The sequence below is a fragment of the Cyclopterus lumpus genome, chromosome 1 (assembly GCF_009769545.1).
Source record: "Cyclopterus lumpus isolate fCycLum1 chromosome 1, fCycLum1.pri, whole genome shotgun sequence".
In the NCBI taxonomy this organism is placed as follows: domain Eukaryota; kingdom Metazoa; phylum Chordata; class Actinopteri; order Perciformes; family Cyclopteridae; genus Cyclopterus; species Cyclopterus lumpus.
Genome location: NC_046966.1, coordinates 15,007,241 through 15,030,471, shown reverse-complemented (window position 1 = coordinate 15,030,471; position 23,231 = coordinate 15,007,241). Strand labels below are relative to the sequence as shown.

General features: G+C 39.5%; 1 protein-coding gene across 4 annotated transcripts in view; it reads left to right on the top strand.

Moving 5' to 3' along the window:
- The first annotated feature begins 17,007 nt into the window (after positions 1-17,007).
- Positions 17,008-23,231, top strand: part of LOC117730462 (glutamate receptor 2-like) — a 46,181-nt gene continuing 39,957 nt past the window's right edge. For 3 of the 4 annotated variants that reach the window (XM_034532195.1, XM_034532212.1, XM_034532203.1), the window contains exon 1: positions 17,010-17,258. In XM_034532195.1, coding sequence (XP_034388086.1) covers positions 17,156-17,258 — 103 coding nt within the window. In that variant the 5' untranslated portion in view covers positions 17,010-17,155. Of the gene's footprint in view, positions 17,259-23,231 lie in introns of all 4 variants that reach the window. The other variant, XM_034532189.1, reaches the window with a different exon arrangement.

Sequence of the window (23,231 nt, the reverse complement as noted above, 5' to 3'; positions counted from 1 at the left end):
CTGAGGTATTGTGTTTTACTTTTTTATGTTGCTGGATTTATACATTGAGTTCCTGTCTTGATAAAACATTTCAAGCCACTTTAATACAATTTGGCAAACAACAAACTCTTCATTAGGAAATAACTATTCATCTCTTTGCATCTCTGATCTACATCTCCCTCCACAAAAGTGTATACTCCAATTGTTGTCCGCTGTGCATATTAACATTAACAGAGTGTCGTTTCTAATGCAGATTATCACCTGTTTTCTACCCGGTTTACTGTAATGAATCTAGCGTGAGTTTCATGGTGCCCCTCCACCACCCCATCAGTCCTCCCACCGTCTTAGCTGATTCATCAGCTACGTGATTTCATCAGCCACCACCACTACATTCTGGACTCCACAGAGGGATTTCTCTTGCTGTTCCTTTGGGCCTAAACCCCTCAATTACAAATCTACCAGTAGAGTCTAAGAGCCAAAGACTAGACTATATAATCACATATTTAATTGTAATGAACAAATATATTTTATTCATTTAGCTGTTTGTCCTGATTGAAATCTCTGTGTTAAACAAATTATTCCCACTCGGTTTACAACTTGTAAAGACATTGGATTCAAGCCAAAACATTTGAGAACAACAATTATCCAGAATAATTGTGAATCCCTGCTTCCAAAATTGTTAGCTTGAAATTAAAGTTTGGGTTAAAGGAACAGTTGGACATTTTGAAAAATACGCTCATCTGATTTCTTGGAGAGAGTTGAATGAGAAGATTGATGTCCCTTGAATGGCTGTTAAGTATGGAGTTGCAGCCAGGATTAGCTTAGCTTAGCAAAGAAATGCTCTTGCTTTGTCCAAGTTTTAATATGGACACCAACCACAACGCCTAAGTGCACATGTTGTTAACTACTAATTAACATTTTTTTGTTCACAAGAAAACTCCACAGGACACATTTAAGTAGTGAACTTTTTTTACTTTGGATAGACGTTAGCTTTTAGCCCGATTCCAGTCGTTATGCTAAGCTACTTTAATTGCCTCCTAGCTCCAACTTTATACTTAATAGAGTGAGATGAATCTTCTGAACGAACTCTGCAAGAAAGTTTATTTCCCTATTCCTTCAAACCTGAACCTGACTGACTTTATAGTTTACAGTGCCCCGAGAGCTCAAATTAGGAAAACCTGTGCAAAGAGTCAAAACACAAGCAAATGAAGAACACTAACTAGATTAGATTAGATTCAACTTTATTGTCATTGCACATGTACTAGTACAGAGCAACGAAATGCAGTTTGGCATCCAACCAGAAGTGTAACAGAGAGTATAACAATAAATACAGATTAAAAAAAATACAATACAGATGAAATCTGTCCATCCGGGGAGAGGGATCCTCCTCTGTTGCTCTCCTGAAGGTTTCTTCCCTTTTTTCCCTGTCAAAGGTTATTTTTAGGGAGTTGTTCCTGATCTGATGTGAGGTCCTGGGACAGGGATGTCGTATGTGTAGAGATTGTAAAGCCCTCTGAGGCAAATTTGTAATTTGTGATATTGGGCTATACAAAATAAACTGAAATTAACATTAAATAGTGCAGAATATAAACGGAGACTACTATAAATGGCAACTATGCAAATATTCAGTGCATATTTACTTGAGTGCAAACAGATTGTATGAAAGTATCAAAGTGACTGAAGTGCATGATAGAGTGGTGTAGAGTTCAGAAGGGTAACAGCTCTGGGGGAAAAGCTGTTCCTAAGACGGCTGTCCTTGACCGCAAGCTCCTGAAGTGCCTGCCTGAGGGCAGGAGGGAGAACAGTCTGTGAGCAGGGTGAGAAGAGTCCTTCAGGATGCTGCGGGCTTGATGCAGGCAACGTTTCTTCTGGACCTCCTCAATGCTTGTGAGTGGAGTACCTGTGATGCGCTGGGCGATCTTCACCACCCGTTGCAGTCTCTTGCGCTCCGCAACAGAGCAGCTGCCGAACTACCTCGTGGCTGTAGTAAATGTTTTAGTTGGTAAATAAATAAACACTGCAGCTCCTCAAGCCCCAGGTAAAGTTCCTTTGTCTTGCTTCTTAACTGCTTGGGGAAGTGAAGGGGATTAGCCCCGAAGTGAGCATCAACTTTAGACCTGGAGGGAAAGCAAAGTTTCCCCTCTGCTTCCCAACCACCGAATTATATTTAGTTTGTTTATCAGCTAATAGTTAAGTAAAAGCTCCACATTATTTATTCACAGAAAGGGTTGGAATACATTTGCAAATGTTATTCATGCTATTAAACTGCAATTTATTTTTACTTGTACAAGCAGTTTCATAAGAATGAGCAGAAAAGCTATTTTTGCTTTTTTTGATAACAAGAAAACATCTATTTATTTCAATTTGATGAGGATATTCAAATACTTACAGAGTTGTAGAAGGAAAGGGCAAGCAGGAATGCTTATTATTTATTAGCTTCAGGGCATTTTCTCTCATCAACAAATGAACTGGGAATAGATATAAATCCAAGATTTATTTCAACATAAAATTAAACACAATATTTCAAAGCTGTGCTAAGGTTTCTTCTGCTGGGTGCTCAAGAGTTTTAATAACATCACAGCTAGAACTATATTCAATCTAGTAATTACATTTATACAGCAGTCTGCACAATTGCTTGGTAGTTGATTGAACATGAGGGAAAATAAAGTATGTGTTGTGAATTCAAATTACACAGAAATATAAGGGCATAGCGGTTAATTTGGTTGACCCTTGAAAGCTGCTTCAATGCTCGTAAAAAGGGACGTCCATTGAGGTTTTAGATTGTATCGCTTTGTTCTTCCTCAATTTGGCTCTTTTTCTTGGTCGAAGCTTTGTTAATACTGCAAAACGTGAAATGCATCATTTCCTGGACCAGAATCAGTATATCAGTCAAATCATCACTCACGGTCTAATGCAACTTTTTTTCCCACAACATTTCTACTGCACCTCACAGTCTTTATTTTCGTTATGACAACTGAGCCACCTCTGATAACAATTGTGAGTTGCTGTTGAGAGTGTGTTGATACTGTGCAGGAGATGTAAGGAGGAAATACAGTAGCCTTTCTACACACAACATATGTTGTTGCTTTCTTGTCCTTTTTGACCAAGTTTAAGAATATTAGCTTCTTTTTGATGATTTAAATCATTATTATATAAGTTAATTTAGCTGTAGCTAGCTAGCCGAGGCAATATCCCCAGTTAGCTTCAACTCTAAAGTTAGTTAGCTAGGACTCTTTCTCATTAGCTGTGTAGTAATGGCTGTTGTAAGAGTGAATGATGTATGATGTAAATGTAATTACATGTATTAGTTATGACCACTAGTCGGCGCTGTTCACGTAGAGGAGGAGAGAAGAAGGGAACTTGGCGGTACAACTGGAATGTGGTGTTGAACTAAAGTTATGAGTAAAACCCAGAACGTCTTGGACTGATTTATTCCTGCTCATATACCACGTCGCTTACACTGGTGGCAGCGGTGGGATTGTGTGTCTGGTGGAATACCGTCCCTGGGATTCTGCTCAACTTTGTGAGTAGCTGAAGCTAACGGCTAACGATAGCCGCGCTACCTGCTAGCTTAGCGTAGTTTGAGATAAAGTGAGCAGCTAGTCTTTTACCCCATCAGTGTGGTTCATTTTTTTTTCTCCCGCGTAGTAGCTTCAAGTGAGTTTAGAAACTGTTTCTCGGTCGCCTAGTTCCGTACGAAGGCTAAGGGAAAGAAAAGGGGAAGAAGTCACAAGCTAGCACGAGCTCAAGTGGAGCTCCAACGCCAGCTGTGCCGCCGTACAGCAGAGCACCGGGAGCGCCACAGGGCATTCCCTTACCGCCGCCCTTTCACAACGATGGCCGTGAGTCTTTTCAACTGTTAGTTCGCCGCTACGAGGTAATTCAAGAAGCCCGTTACAAGGGCAGTGGCGTAGATTTGAGTACCGTGTTAGCAGCGGAGCTACCTACTAGACTACCACCAGAACTGTTCATTGTCTGCCTCTGGAAACTCAAAGCTCCTATGCTGAAACAAAGAGACATTTGCAGACAGCTTGTGGCCAAAAGGATACAATTGCATAATGTCAAGCATTCCCTTATGCCCATCTAAGATTGCTTCTTGAAGCAATGGAAGTTTAAGCTGCATATGTTTGCAGGCTGGTCAAAGAAGCTTTTCCCGAGTTTGAGCATAAAGCTTCAGAGTATATGAAAATGTCTCGCTTCATTGCTGATCTGGATCTTCAAGGGCTTCAAGTCAAGTGCCATGAAAGAGAAGTGAAAACTTTCACCGAAGCTTGCGAAGTTGCTTCCCAAGCAGCGAGATTGGTAATGCCAGTGTCCCCAGCTAATGTCACTATCGGAGATGTTGGCCCAACACAGTCCAGTTTACTCCAGTGTCAGACACTGACATAACTGAGGATTCAGCTCCTGTATGTAATGTTTCCACGTGCCCAGTACAGCTATCCAGTCTGCCGACTAATGTCACCCAGCCAACCAAGCTGCCTATTGATGTCAAGTGTGAAAATCTGACACAGGCAGAGAGTTCCGACCTACACAACTTGCTCTCGTCTTACCATGATGTCTTCAGTAAAACCAGCACCGACTTTGGTAATACAGACATGGTCAAACATAACATCCACACACAAGATGTACCCCAGTTAGGAAGCGTGCATATCGTACTTCTCCAAAAATGCAAACATTGATTCAATCACATGTCCCATGATGTTGGAAAACACATTTGCAGTCTGCTTCGCCCAATATTGCAGCGGAATCTACGGACAGTTCACTCCTGAATGTGAACAGACAGTACCTCATCCAGGCTCAAGAAGCGGATCCTGTGTTGCAAATAATCATGAACTGGGTGTTGACTGACAGTAGGCCACCATTTTCAAACATTAAAGCAACTTTTACATTACATTACATGTCATTTAGCTGACGCTTTTATCCAAAGCGACTTACAATAAGTGCATTAAACCATGAGTCCAAACTCAGAACAACAAGAATCAAGCAAGTACAATTTCTTCAATAACGTTAAACTACAAAGTGCTATCAGTAAGAGACATTTAAGTACTACTAAAGTGCTACTACGGCTCTACCTTCCCTATTCAAGGTATAGTCGAAAAAGATGTGTTTTTAGTTTGCGACGGAAGGTGTAGAGACTTTCTGCTGTCCTGATGTCAATGGGGAGCTCGTTCCACCAATAAGGAGCCAGCACAGCAAACAGTTGTGACTTTGTTGAGTGTTTAGCTCGAAGTGAAGGAGCTACAAGCCGATTGGCAGAAGCCGAGCGAAGTGAACGGGCTGGGGTGTACGGTTTGACCATGTCCTGGATGTAGACCGGACCCGATCTGTTCGCAGCACGGTACGCACGTACCAATGTTTTAAAGCGGATGCGGGCGGCCACCGGTAACCAGTGAAGGTCGCGGAGGAGCGGAGTAGTGTGGGTAAATTTCGAGACGTTGAAGACCAGTCGAGCAGCTGCATTCTGGATGAGCTGTAGAGGTCAAATGACATTAGCAGGTAGACCTGCCAGGAGGGAGTTGCAATAGTCTAGCCGTGAGATGACCAGAGCCTGGACCAGGACCTGTGCCGCCTTCTGAGTGAGAAGAGGTCGTATTAGCGCATAGCTGTGGTAGGTAAAGCCATGCGAGCGAATGACAGAGCCGAGAGAGTTGGTGTACAGAGAGAAGAGAAGAGGACCAAGGACTGAGCCCTGAGGGACCCCAGTAGTCAGAGGACAAGGCTCAGACACAGATCCTCTCCAGGTTACCTGGTAAGTGCGGTTGGTGAGGTAGGATTTATAGTATTTTAGTTCTTTCATCTATGGCTGAAGGAGGAGTACTAGAACCGGACTTGGTGGCAGATTTACTTCCAAAGCTATTCTCAAGGAGGACGTTTGAGGAAAAGCACGAAATATTAACAAATGGCCCCCTGTTTTGTTGATTTTTTTCATCATGTTTTGTTATAAATAAATGTGACTGGTTCTTTTAAGAAATTGTTCTTGTTCTTGTGTTAATTACATTGATGTGAATATGCATTGTCCTTTAATGACGCAGCATCCCGTCATGCGCGTATTTATGGATCTGCAGTTAGTGTATTTGTAGGTGTTGCGCTTCATGTAACATTTTATTTCACTTGTCAAATATGAGGTGTTTACACAAAACAAATAATAACCTGTAGCGGTGGCGTCATAATGAAGTGATTAGGGTGTTCAGCTCTAGTAGAGACGGAACAGAAGGCCTGGATCCAAAATGCATGGCCCGCCACTGTGTTTACGGGACCCGGAACAATGCTGGTCGTGCCTGGTGCCGTTTCTCAATACCAAGTACGCTGAGTACAGACTTGTGTTCTGTACTCCAATGGTCCCTCTCCAACGAGCCTGGTGGAAGTCACTTCTATTAATAAACTCTGGTTCTGTGCTCCATGATGTTACTGAGAGAAATCGAAAACTCAAATAACTGCTAAGATGGAAATAGTGATGTCATCTGTTCTGGGGTGTGGGGGAGGGGCTAATTTTCTTTTTTTGTCTGCAGAATCAACTGATCAACCCAAATAATCGTTACTATGGAAACATTGACACATATAACACCTATGTCAAGATGGCTATGTTCACCAAGCCTGTGGAACATTTGGTGAGTTTTGGAGTATGACAAGTACCCCAGAAATGCACTAAAATAAAGCCCAACTATACCGCTCCACCTCCAGCACCAGCTCTGGCTCTTTTCCCGCTAGCGAGGTGACGTCCACATCCCTAGAGCTCGTCTCACCAGGTTTCTCTGGTCCGTTGGTTGCTATTCATCAGGGTTTTTTGACATATACATACACATACGTACATAGACATATACATACATACGTATATATATAAATATATACTACATATACATATATATATATATATATATATATATATATATATATATATACAGGGGTGGGCTGGCCATAGGGGATACCTGGGAAATCCCCGGTCGACTCTCAGAACACTCACGTAATACACTGCCTGGGCATAATAAAGTGCTTCTCTGTAACGTTGGCCTCCAAAACATGACAAGACGATGCACGTTGGCTAACTCACCGCTCAATCTTGTCCCGTCCAGCATCTGCACTGTGGCGTAACATCCAAGTTCCACAAATCAATTTGGACATTACACGCGCGCACAAAACATGTTGTACATTTGAAAATGATTTATAATGTTACAGTATTTATTTAATCCTACTGAAGGATGGGGAAAATTTGGAGACCCGTGTAAAAACAAATCCAGTTACCCCGCTGGTAGCCTGCAGGTTAAAAGCTTTACAGCTTCTCTAAGTCTGAGAAATTAAAGGAATTGAAAACAAGTGTTGAGTACGGGCTCATGGAAAAGGTAGCTTTGCAGGAACGTTTACAGGGAGGAGTCACACTCTGTAACGCCAGTTACACAGCTACATCTAGACGAGTATTCAACTGAGCCACGGGGGTTAGTTACAAGAGTTAGTCCTGCTTTAAGAACTGGATTGAGCAAATCCGCTCATTTATTAAGAAAACATGAAAGTCAAACTTCTTTTTAAACAGCGATCTGAACAGAATGTTTAACAAAAAAAAATGAAGGCAATAATAAACCTAAAGGCCACTATTCTCTGAACAAAAGAAGGTATACAGTGGTACTAATTGTTTTCACACTCAAACTAGGACATATTTCAGCCTTAGTTAGTAGTTAAGAAAGCGTTGGAAATGTTGTTTTGCTTGCTTAGACACATGAAACACCAAAAACGTTACAGAGCATGACTTTCAAATCATTGGGTGCTGTAACAGGCATGTCACAAACTGCTGTAGAAATGAACTTTGTCAGAGCGTTTTGAGAAACAAACTCCCAATTTACAGTAAACACGTAAACACTGTAAGCTAACGAAAAATAAAACCATTTTTCTGATGATTGGTAGCTGCTCCTTATTTCACCACTCACATGGTCTGATTCCTGTTCGTGCACCAGGCCTTGAATATCCTCCTGGGAACTGAGGGAAAATAGTGTCTTCCAACTTCTTATTTTATGTGATTTCCTACCTATTTAGAGTTAAAAAAACATCTTACAATTCAAACATTTTGAAAATTATTTTTAATTTTACAACATGTCCACTGCAGTGGACCACCGGAAGTCCTCTCCTGCCCGACTGAGCTGGTCAACGTGCCGTGTAACGTTACGCCTGGCTAGTTCAATTTCACACAAACAGCAGCATGTGTGTGCACTGCGTTGATGTGAATAAATTTCTTGTTCTAAAGTAAAATTGACCCGGGAACATCATTGCTGTACCTAACAAATTAACAACCAGAGGGTTAGGACGTGTGTCTGACGAGAGATATCTTACGGTGAAGGTATATAAAAAACGTTGTTTTCGACTGGTCTTTTAAGTTGGTGTGTACTATAACAGGTGACGTTAGTACCTGAAATAATGTTAGACTATCGAACCTGGCGAACGTTGGCTGACTGACGCCTCGCAAATAACATCAACCATTATTGCTGGTTACAATAACGGTGTTATCGGATAGTACAGTGTGTCTTTCTGAGTTACTTTTGAAAAATCTAAGCGAAGAAAAACGCAGAAAAATTTACATTTACAGACACCTGTCTTAACGACAGATCAAGGCAGTTACGTTTTTCAAACACATCCACTGTCTATAAAATCAATTTAGATCAAATGAGTTAATACAACACATTAGAATTGATACACACAACTTGAAAGTCTACCTGAAGTTGTAAAACTCAAAATCACTTATGAGTATCTAAAGTAGGATGTGTACAATAAAGAAATACTACCGGCTGCAATATTAAAGAGGAGTTCACATAACCGTAATGCAATAATAATCGTAAATTCAATAATACATTAACCTTGAATGGGCTATTCTTTGTAATGAGTACTTTCACTACCGCTACTTAAAATTAAAGTTTCTATTGTGAGTTTTGAAGAATAGCTTAAGCAACACACCTCTTAATATCTAAGCTTGTAGGCATTATAGTGCTTTTGACACTGAAACAGGAAGCTGTTCCTATTTAAATATGCACACATGTTGACGCTTGGAAGTTCCAAGCGTCGTCTTTTACCAATAACTGATGATTTCTTTAATTCTTATTTAACTGTTGTTAGTCTCTTTCTGCCCCTTCAGTTGCCAGTCTGGTTGAACCATTGTACAGGGGTTTGTTCTCTATGTACAAAAAATTACTTTATTTGCAAACTCTTTTTTTGTATGCAGTACTTTTACTTTTAACACTGTGGGATTATTGTTTTACTTAAATAAAAGATGTGAGTACTTCTTCCACTAATGCTGCCTTTTAACATGTCAGTGCTATGTTGTCTTGTGTTGATGTGTGCTCATTGTGCAGATTAAAAATGCATTGCAATGGGTCAATGCTTTTCACAGAAGGCTTACGCCTCCAGACTGAGCCACCGTGCCGTGACTCAGTCACCTCATATGATGACTGCAGGTTCAGTTACTCTTTGACGGAACATCGGAAAGCAAAGATGTGAACTCTTTGTTCAAAGGATTTACAAAATATAATTTAACTGATAACTGATCAATCATAAAAAGTAGTTATATTCTACCAGCTGAGCATATTATCACAATTGCAGATATATCATGTAAACTTTAAAGTGTGTCTGATCATCCTGGTGGAACAAACCAGCAATAAGGATAAAGAGTGTGGAGAGAATAAGATGAAAATGTGTCAATACCAAGCTTCAAATGACAAGGTAAAAGCTACAGAGTAGACACGTGTTCTTAAAGAGGTAAATCTTCTAAACGCAATGAAGCGCAAGAGACCGAGTTGCATGTCAAGTAATTCCAGGAAATCTTAAAGGAAGATTTTTGACATTCAGGGAAATATACCTATTTGTTTTCTATCCAAGAGTGCACATGGTTGACTTAGCTTCGCATTAGGGAGAAACAGCAAGCCTGGCCCTTGTGTGAGATAAACAATCAAGATATAACATGAGTGAACTTTAAAAGTGCTAAAAGGTAGATTTTGTCACATTTCTGGAGAGAAAGAATCACTGTTTTCCCCTGTTTTCAGTCTTAATGCTAAATTAAGAAAAATGGTTGCTTGTTGTAACTTTATATTTACTGAACAGACAAGAGAGTTGTATTGATCTTCTAATCTAACTCTCAGAAAGAATGCAAATAAACTTCTATCCCAATAGATTAAGGTGAAAAAACTGGTTGCTGAAAATAAATTGTTGTGGTATATTCTATCGGATTAAAGAAGTAAGATTGTTAATATATGCCACACCATTTATACAATTAAATGTTTTGTCAATATGAAAAACACGATTTTGTCACATAGGCCTTGATGATATGAGTTAAAGGACAAAGGATACTTGGGAGTTGTTGGTAATTTGGAGAGAAGTGAGATGGTCAAAACACCACAATTATTGACTGTCATCAGGCTGCTGGTTTATTATATTTATAAAACACAAAGGTCTACATTTTACAGCAGTTAGATTAAAAAAAATTAACAAAAAGTAGCAGTTAAACAATGGTGATGAATATCAATCTGGCCTTGGACACCGGTGAACGAGAGGCTTTTAATATACCTTTTCTGTTTCCTCTACCTTCTGAAAAACAATTCTAACCACCCTGAACAAGATCTTTGTTTTCTTTGTCTCCATATTTATTTTACTACAAGCAACATAAGCTTCAAATAATATGCTTCATCATGCACCTGTTCTATCAATCCATTTTCTTTGCCCTGCACTTACTTTGCTCAGGATCAAGGGTCCCTTTCCCGGCATGCATCCGTTGAGAATTTCCATCTGTCTGTTTATGTTAAGGCAGCCACTGGCAGCCTCCCATGTCTACATGTTTTGGCCAGTTTGTACATGCCAAGTATGACGTGGGATGTGTGGTTCCTTCTCCCAGATGTGTTCCCAGATGCCCATCCCACTTCCTGCACCTCTGAAGAAGCCTGATTGGAGCGACAGCCAGTCCAGTCCTCCAATCAGGGAAAAGAAATCAAGAACACCTGTGATAAATAGCTGACCAGATTGCCATGGCAGCAGCATGATTTCCGTTAAGTAGCTCCAACTGTGATTGTGTGTTAATTGTGATAAGTATAATAATTGTGTTCAAGCTTTTGGAGGCCTAGAATTGAATTGAAATACAATTTTCTGAAGACTGGGCCAGGAGTAATTGTTGTTGTGTTTGATTACTTATTGCACACACTGAGTTTAATCCTGTTAATAAACACTAGGAGCAAGGATGCTGTTTAATTTATTTTACATGTGTGAGTCAGAGTCTGCAGCCACTGACACTGAGAATGAGAATGACACTGCCATGTTGCTTTAGATTTGCTGTTACCATGAAACGTTCGATGTATAGATATATGTAGTCGGCTACATGAAACGAGATTTTCTTTGAAAGATAAAGTATCGTTTAAAGGTACTATCTATCTAGAAGTCTATCTGGCCACAGGATGTGTGGCATGCTTTGACACAAGTTGGCTGCCTGCTGACCTACTAGTAAAGAGTTCATAGGTTTCAGCATTTACTCATTCCCTTCTGTCCATCAGGTAAATGATAAATCTGATTCTGGTCAGACTTTGATTAAAGCCAGAGTTGACGTTCCTGACTTTTGACCCCAAATATAAATGTCAAATGGTTAATGGCCCAGCATTTATATGTTAGGTTTGTCCTCAAAAGAGCTTTTCAATTCCTCTCATTCACCCACTGTGGCTCAGAGTCTTGCTCAAGGACACGTTGACAGGCTGTAAAGAGGACCCAGGAATAAAAAACAAACAATTGAATTACTAAACAAAATATTAAATACATCTTCCTGATAGAAAATAAGTTTAGGAGTGTCTCAGATGTCTTTGAACATGCGTTTATCTCATTTGAAAACTAGGATTGCATCCTGAAAACTATTAATGTAGGGGAAACCTCAAACTGCACTCCAGTTTGAAAAACGTGATTTATTTCCATCATGCAGTATAATGTTTGATCAACAACATGTTTGTCAGGATAAAGAACATTTATTCTGACGATGATTCATCTGGAAGACTTTCTGCTCTATCCTTTGTTCATATTTTGTTTCTCTCTGATTGGGGATGTGAAATATTGTGTTACAGATTTAATCAAACAGGACCGCAAACTGTTGCTTCTTTGCTCTTTTTGATCCAAACTGTTTGTTTTATCCTCAGATGAATAGTAAGTGGCCAAAGCAGCATCAGACAGCACGGCCGCAGCATCAGGTTTCCGTTACACAAAGGTTGTCTTTGTGATTCAGTGTTGATTTAAGTAGTTTTAACATTTATTTCACATCTTTCCTTTGAAAGTTGGCCTTCTTCAAGCACATACCGGTAGTCTTTAACAGTGTTCTTACAACTGCACTGGACATAAACGCTGATGATTAACTGATTCAAAGAAATCTCCTGCCTGGAAACCAGGATCCAGTGTTGACTGAAAAGTACAGTTTTTTGGAAGTAAGCCTCGTGACTTTTGAGCTTGCTGCCAGAAACTGCGGAAAAGACACTTATCATTAGGTATTCCAAAACCTTTTGGAGTAGCCTCCCCAAAGAGTATTCATTTCCAAGATATTTGTTGCTGTCAATATAGTATAATATATTCTAACTAGTGTCAAGGAAAGTTACAACATGAAACACAATGATTTTCTGTGAAATTCCCACTATGAGTCAGACACGTTGTGTTTTGTATATTGTTAAAAAATAAAGAACCCTTTGTGCAGCTCACCAGTGGGGACAGGGGGAGATGTTTGGGAGGTGTGTTGTGTGGAGGAGACAGATGAGGGCTGTGAACTAAACCTTATAAAGAAACAGCTCATCATGCTCTGATGATGATGAAGTGTTGAATGTCAAGTTGTTTTTTTAACAGTTCTGTTGGCAGCCACACTGATTTATATTCAATATGTAAATATAAATCTAGACTTTCCTACGTTGTCTAAATTAAGAAGGTTTGATTATGAGAAGATGGAAACCAAAATGATGTCTCTTTACTACCATCTTCTGGGCCTAGGGAAACATAGCAGCCTGTCTTTTTATTTTCTAAACTGCTTGAAAAAAAATGTCATTCAGCGAGACGTGGTGGAACTGATATATTGACCATTTTGTAATACTTTACTTAAGGTAATGTATAAGATATACTTTATTCATCCCCAGGGGGAAATTTCTTTGTTGCAGCAGCAAGCATGTTTACAATATATACAATACAATATAATAAAATACAATACAATAGCAGGGCATATTACATTAAAAAATGTAAATAATAAAGGAAATACAATTAAAATCAATAAAATAAAAATGCAAAGTGTATACAGTACATCCAAGTGTATATAAAGTGAAGTTGTGCAAGGGTTATTGATGTTTTTATAATGGTATGTGGTCACAGTTCAGGCCATCACATTGGGACAATAATATCAGTCAGTAAATATCTGTTTGGAAAAATTATCTTTGAAATGTACTGTATTTACTGTAGTATTCCCCAACTGGTGTTTATAGTCCACTCCTGATAGTTACCTGCCGTTTATACAAGAGGTGGTTGTGTGTAGTGGGAGCTAAATACATTTTATTTATGTCCCCGCCCACAGCAGTACATTACTTTGCCCCCATGTGATAGCTCCTTTCTGCTTCTCCAAGCCAGGGACTTGCCGACCGTCATCTGTAGGTACCTCAATAAACCCCAATTCAAAAGACCCAAGCTATCCCTTAAACTCTACAAGTTCGTCAACTGTGGGATGGTCTGGATATTTGGATTTGGACTTTGAAACCACTGTGCTGAAAATGGTTTGTCATTCTTAATTATTTCAGTCAGTCACTATGGTGACATCTGTTGATCAACTCTTGTTATTACATTTAAATAGAATGACTAAATGCTATTTAAATGATGAAAGTGTGAGGCAGAATATAGTGAATTTAATGTTATAATCCTTGATATTTGGTTTGATCAAATGCAGCGGCGGCTGGTGGATTTTATTTTTGGTAGGCCGTCCAATCAATTTGAGCAAACATCCCAGTATGATTCAATGCAAAAAAAGTATTTGTAGTTAAATATTTAAAATGTATTCCAACACTGACATATAATAAGGACATCTTATTCATACAATTCAGTATATTAGTATATTAGTACATATAATATTAGTACATTCAGTATGATAGGATACATAAATACCATCTAATGTAAATATAGAATATACAAAATCCAACAATATAAAAAATACACATCATAAATATATTATAATAAAATATAAATATTATATAATATAAATCACATATATATATATATATATATATATATATATATATATATATAAAATATGAACATGTTTATATATTAAGATGCCCCTTGAACTTTGTTAGGGTTAAAGTGTGCCTGTTTTTATCCACCTCCTCATTGTGTTTCTTCACCGTAATCCTGTGTCAGTCGTCCAGCTGCAGCAAGGTTCACTTTGCCCAATATGGCTGCTTGACAGAGTTTTCCATGTGTGTCCTGGCAGGGGCGTTTGTAGGATTCCAAGAAAGGGGTGGCTAAGCCCCAAGGGGAGTGTCACTCTTGTGAATGTGTACGTGTACAGTTCGCAGCAAATTTTTCTTGGTGCACCTGATATCCATTGTTGACAGTTCATAGATTGGTTTAATCAGAAAGCGTGTGATTTTGCTCTGTAGTTTTGCTTGCTTTGAGTATATGATAACACAAGAGACAGAATTTCAGGGTCTTAGTGATATTTTATGCTCATTTGGACACTATCACTGAGATGAACTAGTTCAGTGTCAAATATACCATTCAATGGAACAAAAAAATAATAATAATCTATATTAATGCAAAGAATAGAGAGATGTCCACTGGCTTGTGCACGTATGATAACATATGTATATTAGACTCTTTTAGACTTTACTTGGCGAATGAAGCGGAGCAACGCGAATGAAGCGGCGCGAATGAAGCGGGGCGAATGAAGCTGCGCAAATATAGCGGCGCAAATATAACGCCGCGAATATAGCGCCGCGAATATAGCGCCGCAAATGAAGCGGATATAGCTGCGTGGATATAGCTGCGTGGATATAGCTGCGTGGATATAGCGGCGCAGACCGAATATAGCGGCGCAGACCGAATATAGCGGCGCGAATATAGCTAATATAGCGGCGCGAATATAGCGACGAGTTAACTGTTGGAGAAACCATGTACACCAACAATAAAAATAAAAGATTTACATAATTATCATTGCACCCGCTAATAAGCACGCTGCGTTAGCTGAACATCTAGGACAGGGATGGACAAACTTTTTGGCTCAGGGGCCACAATGACTTTTAAAATTTGACAGACGCGCCGGGCCAGTATCAGATGGATGGAGAGTGTTTGTGTAAACCAAGATGAATTACAAGTGAAAGCCTATAACTAAAAAAGTAAAGAAACCGTTCCAGTGGGAACAGTGTTGTTGGTCCGGGTCGGTGCAGTCTCGTGGGTTTGATGTGCGTTCGTTATGCCGAGGAACAATACTCTGGATGAAGCCGGCAGTTAATTTTACAACTCTAAAACTCTTGTTGTACGAAGTAGGGGCGCTTGTCGGATTCCAAGAAAGGGGGGGCTAAGCCCCAAGGGAAGTGTCACCCTTGTGAATGTGTGCGAGTGTACCGCGCAGCAAATCTTTCTTGGGGCCCCTGATATCCATTGTTTCTGACAATTCATAGATTGAACAAGCGATCAGAAAGCGTGTGATTTTGCTCTGTAGTTTTGCTTGCATTGAGTATATGATAACACAAGAGACAGAATTTTAAGGGTCATAGTGATATTTTATGCTCATTTGGACACTATTACTGAGATAAAGATGAACTAGTTCAGTGTAAAATATACCATTCAATGGAAAAAAATATTATAATAATCTATATTAATGCAAAGAATAGAGAGATGTCGATGGTTAAAATAACCTTGGCAAAAAGGTTTAAAAAAAACAACCTTTGCTCAACAAAAAAAAAATCCTTGTATGAAGGTATTATTTGTGTCTTTACTACGCATACAAAAGAGAGCAATTGTATTTTTTTGAGAGCAAACACTTATTTTGCATCTGTCTAGTTCTTTTTTCTTTATGATGGAAAATTAACGCCATGATTTAGAAATGCAATATAATCATTATCATTATATAAGATATGAATAAATGACTGACTTTCTTAAAATTGCTAAAGACCAAGTAAAAAGTTAGGAAATCTCAAATTGTCTGCAGTGTAATTTATTTGGGTTCTGGGCAAACACAGACAATAAACAAACATCTAAATTGAAACCATAGCCTGCCACACCTAGACTCAAATCAAGTGGTCACAAGCTCCACGTACACTACCGTGCAGAGAAATGAAACAAGCACAAAAAGTACAATAATATATTCCAAAAAAACCCCAAAGTGAATAGGAGGGCCATCATGTTTTGAAATAACCAAAATATGAAAGAGTAACACAGCAACATGACAAATATGTTCATCTTATAGTAAACCTAAAAAACATTTAAGAAAATACAGCAGCTTCCATAAAAAAAAAACTAAACTAAAACATTGAAGTGAAGACAAAAGAACACAATATAATGAATAAACTGACCATGTACTAATACGTTTAGAGCTACCTCTAAACCTAAGCTTGGGTTATTTGAGTGGAAATCACCTCTCCATTAGACTTGGTCTATATGTATATGTTAATGATATTCAGTATTTTTGTTTATGTTGTCCTAGGACTAGAGGGGTTTTTATATACGTACTATTTTATTATTCTTATTTGTATGAATTATGTCCTTGTAGGACACCCAAGAGACAAACAGAGATCTAAGTGGCTGCCTCAGATAGGCCTGCTGTGTCATATCAGGTCAAATCAATAGCTAAATGAAAAATGATATAAAATAGAAGACTATGTGATAGTCCTTCAGTATGAATATATCATGCTTACGCCACTGTTAACGTACTGTACTGCTCTTCCTACAGCCTCATATCGGTTCTCATAACCGCTGTTTTACGTGAAGCTGTCGGCTGCTCTCGGTTCGGTCTCGTGTCTCATCGGTATTCCTGGGCAATCCTCGGCGCGCGTGCGCGCCTCCAGTCCAGCAGCAGTAGCGGCACGCGCATCTCAGGAGAGAGGAGGATAGTGCATCTGCAGAGCTCGAGACGCTTTCTGAGCGAACCTGGAATGACGCCATGAGCTCGCATCGTGTGTGATGAAGGTAAAGTTTTGGTAGGAACCGCCACCGTAGGCTGATGTGGCGTCGCGCGAGGAGCCCGAACACGACCATGAAGCTGCTGTTTGTGGTGACACTCTTATGGCGCGAGGCGTTGTGCGGATCTCCGAGCGTCCAGATCGGTAGGATTGTCTTCTCTGTCATCGCCCCACCGTTTCTCATCTTTACCTCCACCGTTCATCCGTCTGTCTAAATTGTCACCACCGTTCGCTTTCCTCCTTGTCCCATTCATCGTCCCCGGTGTCTTCCTCCTCCTAAAATCGGCCTATCTCATTTCTGTCCTCCTTGTGCCGCTCTTAGTAACGAGAAGGCCTCCTGGCTGTATACGGCGGCTGCTGCAGTGCTCTAATTATGTCAACGTTTTCATCTTTTATATTTGTGTATGTGCTTATATGGGCGCGTGCATGTTACTGTCGTTGCTGCGTGTGGTGCGTGTGCGCGCATATGTGCGGGGTTTGTTGGTCTTCAAGGTGTTGCTTGCACAGCAGACTGGCACACGGCTAAAGCCAGGTGAAGCCACAATCATTGAATTCCGCCACTTGAGACATATTTCCTGAGCTCCATTCTTCGTTGGACTGCATACAACCCCTGAAACAATGTGTTGGATTTTCAGCCACATGCAATTCCATTACAATATATTCATAGGCTATAAGTATACACAATTACTTAATTTATTTCTATTTCTACAATTCAAATATTCCATTTAGTAAGCTGTCAAAATTGTTTCACAATAGGCCTCTTTGTCAATCATTTCACATTAAAGAGGTTCTCATATTTACGTCATTTGTGTTGCTGTCAACTATTTCTCGTGAAAATCCATTTACAAATAATTGATCCTATTATCAAGTATTGTGTATCCAAAGCCTTATTCCTGTGTGCCATTAAGCCAATTTGTCCAAAATCTGTTAATACGACAAACACTTTGGCTACATTAAAGATATAACTGATGTGAACCGTATCTTTTTACTAGATACACCTGCAGCGCATATACGGTTACCAGCTACAGAGTTGTGTGGAGCCAAACTTACATAGAACTATTGATTCAATCAATCAAATAAATCAAAGATCACCTGACAAAGAATTTGAAAACTCCTGGCTAGAAATGAAAAGCTACTGCGATCTGCTGCAGTACTGAGCATGCGTGGAATGCATGAGAGACAGAACACATAGGCTCACAGCCGTAGGAGTATACATCCGGCATACATAAGGGTCTACAGCCACGGCAGTGACTCTGAGGCTATTCAGTGTTGCTTTGAGCTACATGCTAACCTCAGGATGCTAACCACACCCAATAGATAAACATGCTTGCTTTACTTAACTTACTTTAGGTCAGTGTCTGTGCATGCTAATAAAACACAAAGTACAGTTGTGTTCATTAATTTTGCAACTATTTGAAGATGGCCTGAGATGAAGAGATACATGATGAGCATAGTTATTGCAAATCTTCCTAGGGGCTCGACACCACGTTTATTGGCAACCCATCCAATAGTTGAGACTTTTCAACTAAAGATCACATATTGTGCAAAATGCACTTTTTCATGGCTTTAAAACATAACTTGTGTCCTTGGTGTGACCCCCCAGAATGTCAGAAAAGACCACCTTCTCTTTTCTCCTGCTCCATCTATCAGAAAACAAGCAGATCAGATTTGTCTCCTCTTCTGACGTCAAATGGGGTCTGTATGCCCCCATCCATGGAGTCGCTGTTAAATCTACCAAAGTCCGCCATTGTGATGCCCTCGCTATCGTGAACCTGCTCACACGAGGAAAGCATGCTACTAGTTCTGTTGTTGCAGGAACCAACAGAAAAGTATTTATGTAACTTACTCCCATCATCTGAGGATGTGAAGACCCAGTGGATTAACTTAATTTTTTTAGGGATTTTTGGATTTTCGATCTCGCAACAGAAAAACTATTGCGAGTGCGGCGCAGCATACTCTTAAAAACTGAAGCTCAGGATGGATCTGTACCTGCCATCCGTGACCCAACTAGAAACTTGGAAGCTGTAAGTTTTACAATTTTTATGCTGTTTTAGTTACTGTGTATTTAGCAGACTTTTTGCCTGTTAACATTTGCATGGATTTACTTGACAGACATGTGAAAAACAAATGGTCAAACTGTTTGGAATTTTGAAGAAACAGTGATTCCCTTGCTTGACAACATTGTTTAGCTTTGACTCGCACCCAGACACTAACTTGCTCAGTCCTTTGGGACGAGGAAGCTCGACATGAGATAAAATAACTTTATTTATCTAACATTTTTAGACTTTTTCCCCTGTTTCTTGTTATGCACCAAATAATCTACCTGGCAATACAACTATTAATGCAGCAAGTGTCAGGGTGAGCCAGGAGAGAGTATGCAGAAGAGAAATTAACATTAAGATCTTTAAATGTCATGACAGAGTGTAAAGTTACAAGATCTTTACGATTCACAGCCCTCCGAGGGTCACAGTCTCATTGAGTCTCACTCAGTCACTATTTGCACCTTACACCGGGTTTACAAGCTTCACTTGTTTACACTTAGTCACCCCCATAAGTCAAATGTCAGCAATTTCTTTCTCCATACTAGATACAACTGATTTGTTATCAGTTTTTACACTGTTTGCAGCTGTTACCATGACTACACCTGTAAGGTGAGGATGTTGTAGCAAACTATAACTTTCCTCCTTTCACACTTACTTACATACACCTTGATGTAAACTAATTCTGCTGTTTTACAGGAGATCTGAGCAGCCCGAGAATCGGTCCTGAAGCTCCTGAACCCAGAAGATTCTCCTCCCAGTATGAGGAGAAGACCACTGACCTGAGAGCTTCCTCATCATCTGACGCATTTTCGGTAAACAAGAAACCCATTTCAGATGGAGCACATGATCTGGACAGTTTACAAACAAGTCGTGGCTTTGCTGCCTTTTACATTATGTCTACCCAATTTATATTTCAATGTGTACAAATAAAGAGCTTCATTTTTAAGAAGGGTTTTTGTCATTGTTTTATTCACAATGAATTATCTTGTGGTTTTAAAGTAATACAATGTGTTTTCTTCACAAAGGCTTTATGTACTTACACTGTTTAAAAGGGTGATAATAATAAAACATTCGATGCATGTCGAGGGGTCAAAAATTAATATTCAGTCCGGATAGGAAATACTGACTCTAACAAAATATATTTCTGTTCCACAATCACACTTTAGAGTAGATGTATGGCAAATATGAAATTATGCAATATTTTGAAAGTGTTTCCAACGCATAATCTGCATCTTTGCAGACATTTCACAGCATACATATGGCAATAATTGAATAATGTTCACAGTCCAGTCCAAACGGGAGCTGCTACTGAGCAGTTTTTATATGTCAGTAATTCCACTTTCAGTTATGTTGACATGGTACAGGATACAGTTAGTACGGTAAGTGGAACCGGTCTGACATTCATGATGATACATGGGACAGCTCCTACAGAAATCAATATACCATTACGTTGGTTACATCTGTATGTTTATCAGGTGTCTTTTACCAGAAATCAGTAACTGCCTACTATTACGATCAAGGTTTTTGCCCCCAATCGTAGTCATTAGGTATTGACTATCTGCTGATACCGAGTCACAATCCGATACATCTATTTTCCTAACTAGTACAGGTGATTAGTGCACACTTCAAGGTATTACAATTAATTCAATGTACATGATTTACAATTTAATGCTCTGCATTGCATTAAGCAAAACAAAAAAAGTCTCCATCCCTAATGCTTTTACTTCCACTTTTTCCAAACCTTCACTTTAATCTTTTGGACTTGTCACTGTCTCTCCTTTTAAAAGGGTCCTCTAGCATTTGTTGCTCCGGTGCAGCTTTTGTTGAATGAACTGTATACCGTTGATTGTTTATTTTCGTTGTCTGTACATCTTTTGTGCAGAATACATTACTTAAATTACTCTTTTTGGCTTTGTGCTTGCGGTGCTTTTGTTGCCCTTGAAGTGGCGTGATGACTGTGGTTGTTTTCGGCTCTTCATATGCGGCCCGTGGAGGAACACTATGCACCATACAGCAGAATACGACTATGGCACTGAAATGAAACACTGTATACTGTATATGGTAAATAGCATAAATACACAGCATTTTGCTGTAGTTTCTGGTGTGTGGTGTTTAAAGAAGGGCTTATGATGGCTAGAAATACAGACCACAGTAGAGAATCCCCCACTTGTCTAAGAGTGCTCCACACACTAGAATCATCCATATTAGAACAGTGATTCAGGAGAATCAAAGTAAATACCAACCCTGTTGCTCTCAGGCAAATACTTATTTGCTTTTTTCTGCGAGAGAGATCAGAAGATCAATTACCAGTGATACTTGTGTCCTGGAGATGTTGGAAATACATATTGTTTTCGGAAACCTAACCTACAGTGACAGTGTGGGCTGACAGCTTGACGCAGTAGCAGTGGTGAGGCATCTTGCTCTCTTTCCCGTGCCCTCTCGCCCCCTGCTCCCTCTTCTGTACACTTTGCCTCCTCTTTTCTTTCTCCTCTTCCGCCCCCCCCCCTGAAGTATTCTGTCCTCTTCTATCCCTATATTTGATCCATGGCACCTCACTGTCTATCATCAACAACAACAAACAAACACTTAATTTAAATTACAGTATCTTATCAAATATAGACAGACAGTCAAATATAGCTAAACAACATAATTTTTGATAGGTCCAACTTGTAATCTTTTAGATTTATTTATGAATTAAACAAACAAGATACATAGTGTTTAACAGTGAGCTTTTGAGGCGTTGCTTGGTGTATTTTATAACAGAGCCAGGCTGGCAGGTTTCCCCCTGCTTCCAGTTTGTATGCTAAGCTAGGCTAAACACATCCTTACTATTTATCCGTACTTAACACAAGGACATGAGACTGTTACCAATCTACTTGTTTCACTTTCATGAAGAAAGCAAATTAACGTGGCTTAATATTGGGGCGTGACTTACAGCAACAGAACATATTACATGTGCAAAAGAACATGCCGCCGTCCCACTCTCTCATGCACTCACTCACACACACACATACACACACACAAACACACGTACACACTTACACACAAATGCATTTATTTCTGTAAGAAAACAAAAACTAATTGATACCCAATTAACGAATATCCGAATAGTCGAAATGTCTGTCAAGTCTGATGTTGCCTTACACATGAAGACATTATCCTAGTCACTTTAACACTGTAGGGCATACAGCTTATTAATAAACACTGGTATCAAGACTTGTTCTCTCTGTCGGCCGGCACATGGTGTTGCTATCAGTACCAAGACTGAAAAAGTTGGCTCGGTAAACAATGGGCAACTTGCTCAGATATTTAGTCTTTGTTAGGCAAAATGAAGCATATGTTCTACCGCTGAGGAAATACAGAAACTACACACTAAGCGATAGGTAGACTACATTACACTGGAGTTGCTAGGCAACAGCCAGAATCCTGTGAGAACACACATTTGTTCCTGGACAAAGTTAGAAATGGATCATAATACAATCTGCGTGGAGAAGGAGGACACTAAATTTGGATGGGCTGGTGGATGGAGATGGCAAAACAAGCTGTAAACTCTACAGAGAGAGCTGGAGGAGAGAGAACTCGGAGTGAGCTGAATATCTGAGCTGAGGCTCTGCGCTATAACCTGAAGTGGATTATAAAATGATTCATTGAAAATGGACTGTGTGGGTGCTCTGGGGTTGATTGCAGTACTTTGCCACTTGTTTAAATAGCCTCAAATGTACTGATCTGAGCATGCACATTATGTGAGGGACATGTGTGCCTGGCTTTATAGTTAGGGCCAAAATTATGTGGACTGTGACACAATGTTTCTTATTTTCCTGTTTTCACGACTTTACACAGATTTGAAATGATGCAGTCAATATGTGGTTGAAGTGTAGACTTTCAGCTTTAATTCAATGGATATCACAACAATATGGCATTAACTGTTTAGGAATTACAACTATTTTAACACAGTCCCCCACCTTTTCAGAGGCTCAAAAGCAATTTGACAATTGTCTTACAAATGGTTTGATGGCCAGTTGTGGCCTGTTCCCTCGTTATTTCATGACAAGTTAAGCAGATTAAAAAGTCTGGA